At 41.6% G+C, this 13,647-nt stretch overlaps 1 protein-coding gene across 4 annotated transcripts in view; it reads right to left on the minus strand.

Moving 5' to 3' along the window:
* pnpla7b (patatin-like phospholipase domain containing 7b) overlaps positions 1 to 13,647 on the minus strand; it is a 354,731-nt gene that overhangs the window by 29,984 nt on the left and 311,100 nt on the right. For all 4 annotated transcript variants that reach the window (XM_043719901.2, XM_043719899.2, XM_043719900.2 and 1 more), the window contains 4 exons: positions 13,525 to 13,641; positions 10,502 to 10,650; positions 8,213 to 8,365; positions 3,563 to 3,679 (listed from right to left, as the gene is read on the minus strand). In XM_043719901.2, coding sequence (XP_043575836.2) covers positions 3,563 to 3,679; positions 8,213 to 8,365; positions 10,502 to 10,650; positions 13,525 to 13,641 — 536 coding nt within the window. The remainder of the gene's footprint in view (positions 1 to 3,562; positions 3,680 to 8,212; positions 8,366 to 10,501; positions 10,651 to 13,524; positions 13,642 to 13,647) is intronic.

A 13,647-nucleotide genomic window follows, 5' to 3' on the forward strand; every position in this document is an offset into this window, starting at 1 on the left:
CCACCTAGTAATGAACCACTTTTCAGGTATTTTAGGAAGTTAATACTGAATAAAGGAGTAGGAAGGTCACTAGGAAAGGAAGATGAAAAGCAAGAAAGCAGCTTTCATTAGAGACTGTGCCTTGGTGCGAAGTCTGGCTACTGCACAAACCTCCTGTGTAATGACATTCTGAAACTAGTTGTTGATTAATTATGATCAGAGTCAGGAGAAATGGCTTAACTCCATAAAATACTCCCAATCTGAAATTGTTGACTTTAATAGTGGGAATATTGCAATAACAATGATGTGTTGATCTCTAAAGTGTCCTCATTTTCTCATTTTACACTTGATCTTAAACAATCTGTAATAAGCACAGTGGACAGCAACAGACATATCCACAAACCAGTGTATACAGAGGGTTTTGTAGCGTTCCACAAGCCATGGTTTATACACGTACACAGTCATGTCGTCTTGGGTAGTGCACCGGAAATCAAGCCTAGTCCAGGAATCATCACACAAGTTAAAGGTTTAGTTAAAATAAACAAATTTCCTAACTTATCTGTCATTTTAGATCCAGGTTAACAGAAAACACAGACCATGCCTCTGCATTTATGAATTATGATTTATTATAAATAAGATTGTGGCCACAGGTAAACACTGTGAATGACTGACACGTAATTTGACCAGATAAACCTCTAATCCTCCCTTTCTAAAACCCCCTATCCACACAGACAGACAAAATAATTTTTCTGCTCTGGGTGGAAGGAAAAACTGGGAAGGCAGCTCAATGGTCCCTGTCCACAAGATCTGATAGGTGGTCCTCCTCAATCTCTCAAGCAACAGTTAACAGCAACTGGTGAGGGGCAATAGACTGGCTTTCTTCAAGTTTTAGATATGTTCTACTGCAGAGTAAAAGATACCAAGTCCCTTTCCAGAGGTCGAAAGTTTCTGACTTTATTAATCACTCCCATAACTTGTCCAGCTACCAAGGAGCCAATCACATAGCTCTTGGCAGGTGAAAAGCCTCTGCCATTAACTGGTCACCACTCTGAAACCAATCAGCTACATGTTGCAAGTTTCCCTCTGTATATGTCCACAGGCTCAAGTCTGTCTGCAGTAACCTCCACCTACTACTTAAACAAACAGCAAGGAAGGAAAACGATTACAATGTGGGAAAAGTTACTTTTAAAAGATGCAGAAGTCCCTTCCAAACTTGTTAGTCAAAAACAGTCCCTTGCCAATTACACTCCACATTACGAAAATACACACACACAGTTTTCCATAACTGAAACTGTATCAAAAGACTGCAGTAGGGTCAATGGAAGAGTCCTGTTCAAAAAAAAGAGACAAACCAAGTAACTGTGGGCCAGCTCTGTTGCTGATCATACTAAGCAATATCACAAGTTAAATATGGATGAGGAAGATCATTTAAGAAATAGGATCACATGTAGTAATATGGCACATTTGTCAAACAATAAGATCATGGCTGAACATTTTTACCTGCTCCACCTTCTTATATCATCCTTACGTCCTGTCAATTCCATTCTCATTCAGAAACCTATAAATCGGCTTTAAATATGCTCAATAACTAGGTATTAGCAGTCTCAGGGATTCAATCATTTGAAAGGCAACGTTTCTCTTCACCTCAGTCCGAAGAGGCCAGAACTGTGAATCCTAACACTAGACTCCCTAACCAAGGGAGACATGCTTCCAGTATCAACCATATCAAGCCTCTTTAAGAATTTTATAGTTTTCACTGAGATACAGTCATACAGCACATAAACAGATCCTTTGATCTTATTCATCTGTGCCAACCAGTAATCCCAATCCGACCTAGTTCTATTTGCCAGTATTTGGCTCAAATCCTTCTAAAGGCTTCCTCTTCATGTCCCCATCTAGATGTTTTTTAAATATTGTAATTGTACCCACGTCCACCACTTCCTCTAGTGGTTTGTTCCATACATGCACCATCTTCTGCATGAAAAAGTTATCCCTCAGGCCCTTTTTAAACCTTTCCTCTCTCACCCAAACCTATACCCTTGAGTTTTGGACTCCTCTACCCTGGGAAAACGACCTTGGCTATTCACTCTATCCGTGCCTCTCATGACTTTATAAACCTCTATAAGGTCACCCCTCAGCCCTGCAACCAACATATCATTCTTCTCAACCTAAGGGAATATAGGTCTATGTACCTTTTGACCCAATTAACTTGATCTAGCAAGAAAGATCGTACAGTCTTTTTCTCATAAGTTAAGATTTTCCTGACTTTCCAACCTCTTAGAATATTCTCAGGGGTTAGTCCCACCTCTCCGTCCCAATGGCTGTGTTTCCTTTGATCAGTTTTGGGTTATGTGCAAATGCAGGTGGTATCACCATTTAGCTCCTGGATGTGCCTCTGGCATCATTGTGTTTTGTCCTGGCATCCTGGCATTTTAATTGGACAAAGTAATACAGAAGACCTAGTTTTAAGTTTAAATTAGAAACAAATTTATTTACAATAAGTTAAACAAGCACTGAAGAAAAAATAAAACAGTTCCAACTAACTCTTGGAGGAGGGGGAATAGTTTTTTTTAAAACACAATTTTAAGATCAGGACTAATACTCTAGAAACAAAATTGTCACTAGATGTACACATTTCCTGAACCAAAATGTGTTTCTCTGAGATTTCAGTCTCTTTTCAAGGGATTTTCACATTGCCCATAACAGAATAGCACTTTTGCTTAATCCCAGTAAAATACGATCACCTGAACTGCCCTGCCTCTCAAATTCAAAGAAAGGATTTGCCAATCCAATGCAAACTGAACAAATCTGTTTATCTCAACTCTCTCTCTCTCTTTCCCCTAAGGCTGTAACTAAGAAATACCATGAATGGGTGACTTGTGCATTTTCATACATCCCACAATTAAAGAAACAGTATCAGAAAAAGCTTTAACACCACATTTTGAACATTGACTGAGCCTCCCTTGAATAACACAACCCCCTGAATGACACTCTCTTGATTTGACATTGGGAAACTAAGTCAATGAGACAGCATCACAAAGCTTCTAATGAGAAGGAGCAATGATGAGATAAATCAAGCAACATTGACACTATGTTTGGAATGTGGTACATTCTGAAAATTTTCTGAAAAATATATATAACTTTTAAAAAGTTAATATTTATTGATGCGAAAAGGCATAAAGAGGTATAACTGTGGCCCAGAGAGAGGACTGAGAGATTCTCCTGAGGATATTACAGGAAAGTGGGGAATGCTGGATAAATGAAAGCAAGGGAAGGGCTTAGCACGCAATGTACTCAGTGTTCCTGGTAAAGATAGCACAGCATGACAGCAGCAGAATACATCACACATATTACTCAGGACATCAACAGTTTCCTGAATATTCAGTGTATATCAATTTCTGCAAACGAATACTCTGTCCAAAACCAAAAATGGCTTTGAAAAGTCAGTAAACATTCTAAGCAAATTAATAACATTCTGGGCATCGGTCGCATCGACAAGCATTGACTTGCTACAATTATTCAGAGTTCAGATTGTATGACAGATACTATTCCACTCTCCAGTACTACTGAACGTCGAACTTACATCAGAGGGCCGTGCCTTGGTGACATTATCTACCGATCTGTCTTTCAGAATATTGTCGATAACTCCACTCCTGCTCCACAGCTCAAACAGTGTCTTCCCATGCTGATAGCCCACTTCCTGCATTTGAATCACAAGTAAAAGGTCATCTCTAAAGCAGTAGTGAGCACTTATAGAAAGATCTGCATTTCTTTAGTTTCTTTTGTAACCTTAGGACATCTCAAATGATTTAGAATCTTTGTTGTAATATTTAAGTGCAGTCACTGCAATAACAGGATAGGAATGTCGCAGCTAAATTGTGCACCACAAGCTACCTCAAACAGTAATGTGCCAATGACTAGAAAATGTGCCTGTTGATTAAGGGATAATTATTGGCTAAGGTACCAGAGAGCGCTTCTGTCTTTTATTGAGTCATACTGCATGGAGAAGGACACTTCCGTCCAAGGTCCATGCCTGCCATGTTCCAAACTAAACTAGTCCCACCTGCCTGAATTTATCCCATATCCCTCCAAATATTTCTTATTCATGTACTTATCCAAATGTCTTTTAAATGTTGTAACTGTATCTGCAGCCACCACTTCCTTTGGAAGTCCACTCCACACATGAACCATACTATGTAAAAAAAAAAGTTGCCCCTTAACTCTTTCTTAAAATCTTTCTCCTCTCACCTTAAAAATATGACCACTAGTCTTGAAATCTCCCACTCTTGGGACAACATAACTGTGATTCACTTTGTCTACGTACCTCATGATTTTGTATACCCCTCAATCTCCTCCACTCCAGTGAAAGAAATCCCAGTCTATCCATATTACTCAAACCCTCCATTCCTGGCAACATCCTCGTAAACCTCTTTGGAACACTCTCCAGCTTAATAATATCCTGTCTTTAACAGGGAAATCAGAACTGGACAAGTTATTTAAAATACTTCAATGGAATCACCTCTGACCACCTGTGAGGCAAAACAGGGCCTTAGGATAATTTCTCATATGAAAGTCTTTGATCTTTGACTCAGTACAGCAATGAGGTCTGGGCCAGTTCTTGAACTACAAGTAACAAAAGCAGGAAATTATGTCGAACTTTTATCAAGCTCTCTGCGTGCCACAATTAGAGGATTGCATCCAGTTCTGATCACTTTTGGAAAGTGCGAGGGTCCTCAGGATGGTGGACAAATGATTTACTAGAATGATTCCAGAGATCTGGAATTTTAATTATAAGGTTAGATTGGAGAAGCTCGGATTGTTCTCCATAGGACAAAGGAGATCATGGAAAGATTTGAATGAAATGAATAAAATTATAAGTGGCTTAGATAACACAGAAGTGAAAAAACAATACTGTTCCCAATTGCTGATGGCACTAGGACAAAAGAATGCTAGAATTTGAGGAAGAATATGTTTCTCCCCCTACAATGTGTGATAATGAACTGGAACTCGTTGCCCACATGGATGATGAAAGCAGGGACTTCAATGGCTTTCAACAGGGACTTGCATTGGAACAAACTTGCATGGCTAGGAAAGGAGGCAGCGAAAGAATAAAACATACTACTTTGCTCCACAGAGACACAGCATGGACTCAATGGGCCAAATGGCCATCTTCTGTGCTCTGAATGGCAATGGGTTTCTCACTCAATTGCAATGCACGTTAGAAGAACAGATTGAAAAGCAAAGAATTTATGTTAAACTCGGGGTAATCATCAAACAGTCTGCTATGCCTTCAATGATGTTGCATCTCAAGAGTTGTTAGAGCTGCATTTATAGAGACAAACAATAAGGGAACAGACCCATCAATCCAACCCATCCATGCCAACCAGATATCCTAAATTAATCTAGTCCCATTTGCCAGCTTTTGGCCCATATCCCTCTAAGCCCTTCCTATTCCTGTACCCATCTAGATTCCTTTTCAATGTTGTAATTGTACCAACCTCCACCACTTCCTCTGGCAGTTCATTCCATACACACACCACCCTCTGTGTGAAAAAGTTGCCCCTTAGGTCCCTTTTAAATCTTTCCCCTCTCACCTTAAACCTGTGCTCTCTAGCTCTGGATTCCCCTACCCTGGGGAAAAGAACTTGGCTATTTACCCTTTGCATGTCCCTCATGATTTTATAAACCTCTATAAGGTCACCCCTCAGCCTCTGACACTCCAGGGAAAACAGCCGCAGCCTGTTTAACCTCTCCCTATAGCTCAAGGCCTCCAAGCCTGGCAACCTCCTTATAAATCTTTTCTACACCCTTTCAAACTTAACAGCATCTTTCATGTGGCAGCAAGATCAGAATTGAATGCAGTATTCCAAACGTGCTCGAACCAATGTCCTGTACAGTTGCAACATGTCCTCCCAACTCCGATACTTCAGTCAAATGGAGCATAATTATCCTGACTTGCAATTTGCAGATGGTAGCCTGTTTCTATGAACTCAGGAGGTGAGTTATGAGTCACAGAATTCGCAGTCTCTAACCTGCTCTTGCAGTCACAGTGTATATGTCAAATTTCTGGTCAATAACTATTTCCAGAATGTTCAATGATGTAGCCTTCAAACTGGTAATGCCACTAAATGTCAAGGGGAGATGGTTAGACTCTACTGAAATGCAGATTACAAATTTACTTAATACAGCTATCAGCTCAAGCGTGGATCTTGTCCTGATCAAGAAACAACGTACCAGCAATATATAGTCACAAAGAACAACAGGTCAAGGAACTGCCAATCATGGAAAAACTAATAAGAAGGACATCAGCAGAATATCTTATAGGGCTCCCGAGACTCTTGGAAGAATCCAAACAGAAGACAGAGTCCATTGAGCTTAGCTTTGTTTGAAATAAGAAATTTGTAAGCTTGATAGGAATTTGTGACTATACTGGATTGACAAATATATTTTTCATTGCAATGAACATAAAGAGAGATCAGACTATAGGAATCAGCAAGATTTGCAAGGAAGCACAAGCAATGAGTTAGCCAATGACCAGTCCACAGGAAAGGAGGGAGGAGGAGAAGTTCTTCAAGGTGAGTTTCCTGATGAAGGGCTTATGCCCAAAACGTTGATTCTCCTGCTCCTCGGATGCTGCCTGACCTGCTGCGCTTTTTCAGCACTGCACTTTTCAACTCTGACCTCCAGCATCTGCAATCCTCACTTTCTCCAATGACCAGTCCACTCTACGTGAGCTAACGAATGAATCAGTACTCATGTAACTCACAGTGCTACATGACTTGGCAAACAAATATCTACAGTCAATTTAAGATTGATCTTTGAAGCTACAGGGATGTGGAAGAGATAAGATGAAGCAGAATAATCAAACTCCTTATCTTCCCAGAAAGAATCCTCAGTAACAGCATACAGCCATTGCCATTTGCCAATCTCTGGCAGAATAGTGGAATTGCCAGATCACCTGAATTTGTGAAGTCTGAAACTTGAGTAGGAATAAGGTAGAGATGGAGTAGAGGTAAATTTAATTATATATGGAAAAGGTGAAAGGTTTAAAATGAAGAAAAGCTCTAGAGGAGATGTTTTATTTGGGTGTAAGGCTCTGAAAGGGTTAATATGGAGAAGTGCCTTATGCGGCAACGACAATGAGGTCATCCAGGCTTGTGGGGAACCTGAAAGATCAATAGCTCCCACTGAGGCCCTTCTCCGAGTATCCACACAACTTGTACTTCGGTGGGATTGGGTCATAATAGTCCCAGCCTCTTTTTTAGAATGAGAACTTTTTCCATGAGTGTTGCAGGGTCAAGGTCCTGGAACCTATCTACCTAACATTGTGGGTCCACCTACAGCATATGGGAGTCCAGTCGTTAAAGAAGACAGCTCACCATCGTTCTCTCAAGGGCAAGTAGGAATGGGCTATAAATGCTGGCCAGCAATATCCACATCCTGAGAGTGGTCAAAAAAAAAGACTACCTCGTGATTTTTCCTTTATCAAGCTAGAGCCCTGTAGATCTTTACCCTAAAAAGAGAGGATGGTAGCAACAAACCTCCCCTGTGGTGAGAACAGTGCAGATGGATTCATACACAAAAGTGCTCAATGATGAGGATTATCTACTTTGCAAAGATCATCAACTAGAAACAAACAGTTTAGTCCTAACTTGTGCACTCATGAAGTAGAGACACTGCATCTGTTGTCCAGCATGTATGTTAGTCCTGCATTGTAGTGTCACCATGATAGCAACTCAGTTTCAGGTATACCTGGTGCTGTTCCTAGCATGCTCTTCCACAGCTTTCACTGAACTAGAGTTGGTTACTTGGCTCGATGGTAATGGTAGAGTGAAGAATATGTCAGGTCATCAGGTTAAAGATTCTCATCGGAGTACAATTATACTGATTTCAAAACTAACCCTAACCACTCAGTCTCATGGTACTGCGAGTAAATGTTACGAATCTATCTTAGAAGTGCAATGCAACCAAATGAAGGATTTGGTGTTTAGTTCCACAAGTACACTGGGTGAGGAACTCCTCTCAATGCTATCATGAACAAATACATCTGTAACAGATAGAGCAGTGACGACAAGACCAATTAGGTTTCGAGTTTTTGATGCGTGGTTCTTTAATCACATGCAGGTCTTTTAATGGATGGATAATGATCAGCTGCAAAGAATGACAGGCCTGTTCGCGTTCTCGAACCTCAACCAAAGATTCCTACAATAGCTCAGAGTAACGCTCCACTTACTGCAATTTCATCAAATTTGCCAAACTCCAGGGTTTCATAGCGGTCGATCGGAGGTCGAATGTACTCGCAATAGTCACTGTTCTTCACCACCTCCAGCTGCCGCACACAGCAAACATAAGCAAGGCGAGTTTGGATTTCTGCCATGCCCAACACCTGTAATCAGGACAGAATAACAAATGACAAATGTCCCTGAATGAGAGAAGCTGAGTGAAGTGAGAGCAGATGATTCTCCTAACTGAGGCTACATATGACTGTAGTTTTTATAACAGGATGTTGAAAGAAACAACAACAGCAAACACAAGCAATACTCCAGCTGGTCAGATTCCCTCTTCACAGATGCTGACTGCTCTGACATTTTCTGTTTCAACCAGGCTGCCAACTTCTGACGTAGATAGCAGACTCCTTCCACTCAGTGAGGGGGCATTAACAACCAATACAAGATTCAATCAATGATGGCAGGGAAGAATTCTCCCTGTGGAGAACCACTTTGCCTCTCTACTGGTATACCGTACTGCTTGTCTGACATTCAGCAGTGGGTGAGCAGAAATTTCATCAAATTGAAGATTGGAAGAGCAAACCCTCAGTCCCCAATACCAATTCTATTCACCTCTCTGCAGGGTGCACAAACTGATTGCAATTGCTGCACCAAATTTGACCCCAAACTGAACGCTATAACTTTCATTCTCATCATCACAAAATTCATCAACATATACCTCTATGATATTTGCCATTTCCTCCCTTGCTCAACTGAAACCCTCGAGCTCCAATACCTTCACATACCGGAATTCCAATACACTCTTGGTGAGCTTTCCACTCTTCATAAACTTGAGCTCGTCCAACATTCTGCAGTAATTACCTCGGCTCAAACCTAGTCACAAGCACCCATTACAATCATGCTTCATGGCCTACGCTGGCTCCCCGTCTCACTGGAACGCCAGTCCCAGCACTGTACAACTGTAGACCATCTCAATGATCCACAAAGCACTTTTTTCCATTACTACCACCATGCATTCACTAATAGTCTGATTTGACTTGTGCCATAAACCAGAGATTATCACTTTTGTGGTTCTGCTTTCTCACTGAATACCTAGCATCGCAAAAACTCCTCAGCAGAGTCTCTTTCTTAACTCCACCTATTTTTGTTGGTATAGCCACCAGATCCTGCCCCTCCCACTTCTCCAGTCCAGAGCAGATCTCCTAAACTATAAACTCTGCCAACGTTCAAGATTTGATCAGCTAGATGGATGAAAGAAAAGGGGTTGAATATTATGGAAACCGGGTGGGTAAATCTGATCAGATTGATTGACTCATATGGTGAGTGAACCAACTTGATTGGTTGGAAAAAATGTTCTTTTCCAGGGCTATACCTCTATGGAAGAGGTTTTAATCTGTAACATGTTACAGTAGGGCTCAGATGAGATTATCTTTTAGTTTTTAAAGGCTAGATTTAGCAATCACAAATTCAATTGGATATGTTTGCGCTCTGTTGAATCAGGCAAGCCACATTCTCTTCTCTTGTGCCTGTGCTGCGTTATCACTGCATTCTTCAACAACAGGGAAGGCTGCCTTCAGGACTGTGTTAAAAATGAAAGGCTACTGATTATATCACTGCATTAAAGTGAACAAACACAGCAGGGTGGAGACGTCACAGCTCTGCAGAATTATGTTTACAGCTGAAACTCTTGTCCTTGCTTTCGTTAACTCTAGACTTGGTTATTTCAGTGCCCTCCTAGACAGCCTCTCATACGTTATAAACGTGAGATCTTCCAAAACGCTGCCAGTGTCCTTACACGCACCATGGCCATTCATTCTCTCATTGGCACTTTGCTTCCTAGCTTACATTGGATCCCTGTTATTGAATGCCCTACTTTAAAAATTCTCATCCTTGTTTTCAAAGTCTTTCATTGCATTGCCTTTCCTTACCTGTCTAAAAGTCAACAGTTCCATATCTCTGCTCTTCTAATCCTGGCCCGAACATCCTTGGTTTTAGTCACTCCACTGTCAATAGTTGTGTTAAGCCTCAACTCCCCCAAAACCTCTCTTAAATCCTACCTTCTGGCCAGCTGACCCAATCATACCTGATATGGCTTGGTCTCAAACTTTGCTTAATAATGCTGTAATGAAGAGCATCAAGCCTTTTAATAGATTAAAGTTGCTCAATAAACATCAGTGTTTGCACTGCCGATGACAGTGCTAGTTTTATTCTGCTTGTCATTGCAGTTACAAGGCACCAGCCACCCCTTCGGGTAGGGTCCTCGCAAGGGTCCTACAGGGATTTTTATTCTTTACCTTCACTTTTGCTGCCCAAGGATTAAAACGTTTCCATAGTAACCACCAGCCAGAAAGGGAGTCTCCATAATTTGTCAGATCGGTTTCATCCTGGCTGCCAACATCGATTGCTATCACGACCTTTGCACCCAAAGACCGGGCGATATCAGCTGAAAAGAAAAGATAGATAAGTGAGCAAAACCTCATGACCTTGGACGCAGGACTTCAGGAAACCGGCCACCTGAGTGAGTGAGCAGCGTCCAGCTCTGCAAGAAGTGACCACATTTCCAACCTCTCCAACTGCATCCCCTTGTGACTGATAGTGTTTGAGGAGAACAACCAATGATAGGGACAGTGTGCAGACTGGCTCACATTCCACTTATAAAAGATGCCAATGTTCACATCAACATAAACCACAATGACAGAGCTGGGGTGCGGTTCTCTTCAATCACTGATGATTGAGGCCAGAGGTGAGTAGGAGAAACAAAAAAAGCTGGGATTACTCTCCTTTCAGCAGTGAAGATTAAGGGAATAATTTAAAAGTTTGAAGGACCTCTTGCTGGACTACAAGATTTCACACTCCAGACTGAGTTACTTTGATGCTCGAGCCTGGACACGTTAGAAACTACTAATGCTTTGACAGGCTCATCATGCTGAGCAGCTAACTGTATTCTGCAGGCAACGTGAGTTCATTTTCCCCAAGAGCAACTGAACCGATTAATGTTTGGTCCTATTCTGTTCTTGAGAGACACAGAGTGGAAAAAGAACAGGCGTACTGTGGATCATTTCTCAGTGATTGCAAAGTGTGAACATGAGGTGAAGGCAGCATTAAACTGGCTTGTGGCAGTTCCCCGTCACATTCCATGGCATCAAGTTAGAGAACATCTACGGTTGAGTGTGAAGAATGTCCATCTTGGTAAAGTGAAATCCCTGATGTGCAATGCACAGCACGCAACGACAGGAGGTGGGACTGTGTTGAATGTCCAGGATTTAGTTGCATTCACATTAACTGGGATCTGCAGGTGGAAGATTACCTGTGCTGCAGGGTTCCTTATCCCATCCAGGACCATCAGGTTCTTTACAAAGTTTGGGGTAACTGGAGAAGCACTGTTTATGACCAAGGCTTCTTGGGTAACAGGGCACAAAGCTGTGAGATTTTGAAGAGGGAACCAACCACTGTATGGGTTACTGTGCATCGTTGCAAAGTATTTCAGAGCTAACAGAGTTGAGGTGGAGAGTGTCAAGTTCCCAAAGTGTGGACGCCACTGTTTAAAAAATGATGTGGATAAAAGATGGGGAATTATAGGCTAGTTAGTTTAACTTCTATAGTGGGGAAAATGTTTGAGGCAATTATCAAGGAAGAAATAGCAAGGCATCTAGATAGAAATTGTCCCATTAGGCAGACACAGCATGGGTTCGTGCTTAACTAATCTATTTCAGAGCTCCAATACCACATGCGCCCATGTTGGATTGACTGCAATGTAATATTTTAATTTAATAAAGGAAGTCAAATAACCATATGTTCCTGGTTTGCTGCATCTACAAAAATGCAATAAATACACCTAGAATGACAGGCAGTCCACCAACAATTTGACCAACATAATGAGAGCGAAATGAAAGACCATGTCACTATCATAATGTATTCTGTTTGTGAAGGACTGTAAATATTTATATGATGACAATACAGGTTGTCTCCAAACTTGCAAACAGATTACATTCTGGAATCCACTTGCAAGTCAATTTGATCACCAGTCGGAGTACAAAGTAGCCATTTGTAAGTACTGGAAATTATCATATGTCACGCCTTGAAAATTACAACCATGTATGGTATTGCACTTGTAAATGCAAGCATTCATAAATTAAACATTCATAAATCAATACTGCTTGTAAAATGTATTTCAACTTGAAATACAGAAATTGGAGCAGACCGTAGCTGCTTGATTTGAAGGTGCTCATTTGTAATGTGTCTTCTCAATAAGAACTTAGAACAGCATACAGCATTTTATTTTTCCATAACTTCTAAAATTACACAAAATAAATTGGTAAAAAGATAAACAAAGCTTTTTTCTTATTCATTTGTGGGATGTGGGTGTTGCTGGCTGGCCAGCATTTATTGCCTGTCCCTAGTTGCCCAGGAGAAGGTGGTGGTGAGCTGTCTTCTTGAGGTCCACCTGCTGTTGGTTGAACCACAATACCATTAGAGGGGAAACTCCAGGATACTGAACAAGTGACAGTGAAGGAACAAGAACATATTTCCAAGTCAGAACGGTAAGTGACTTGGAGGGGAACCTCTGGTGGCAGTGTTCCCATGTATCTGCTGTCTTTGTCTTTCGAGATGAAAGTGGCTATGGGGTTGCGAGGTGCTGTCTAAGGGTCGTTAGTGAATTGAATGCATTTTGTAGACAGTACATATTGCTGCCACTAAGCAACGGGGGCAAAGGAAGTGGATGTTTGTGAGTGTGGCTGCTTTGTCCTGGACGGTGTCAAGTTTCTTGAGTAGTTGCAGTTACATCCATCCAGGCAAGTGAAGAGTATTCCATCACACTCCTGACTTGTGCCTTGTAGATTAGATTCCCTCCTGTGCGGAAACAGGCCCTTCGGCTCAACAAGTCCACACTGATCCTCCGAAGAGTCACCCATCCGCCTCTGACTAATGCACCTACCTAACAACTATGGACAATTTAGCATGGCCAATTCTTTGGACTGTGGGAGGAAACTGGAGCACCCGGAGGAAATCCACGCAGACACGGGGAGAATGTGCAAACTCCACATAGACAGTCGCCCGAGGCTGGAATCGAACCTGGGACCCTGGCGCTGTGACGCAGCAGTGCTAACCACTGAGTCACTGTGCCGCCTGGTGGACAGGTGGTGAGTTTACTGTGGTATTCCTAGCTTACAACCTCAGAGGACCTGGAGCAGACTATTCTTTGGGAAAAAAAATGCACTCCATTGACTGTAAAGCTTTTCAGAACATTTGATAGTCATGAACTATGATATAAAAACATAATTTCATCTTTCTCTTTATAAAGCTCATTCAAATGTACCTGGTAGATTATTGATATAGCCTCCATCCATGAGCAGGTGACCATCCTTTGGATCACAAAGAGGCGGCAGGTAACTCGACAACGACATACTAGCTCGACAGTATCGCCAGAGAGAACCTGTGA

The sequence above is a fragment of the Chiloscyllium plagiosum genome, unplaced genomic scaffold (assembly GCF_037043375.1).
Source record: "Chiloscyllium plagiosum isolate Xiang-an unplaced genomic scaffold, Cpla_swu_hap1 HiC_scaffold_21, whole genome shotgun sequence".
Classification (NCBI taxonomy): domain Eukaryota; kingdom Metazoa; phylum Chordata; class Chondrichthyes; order Orectolobiformes; family Hemiscylliidae; genus Chiloscyllium; species Chiloscyllium plagiosum.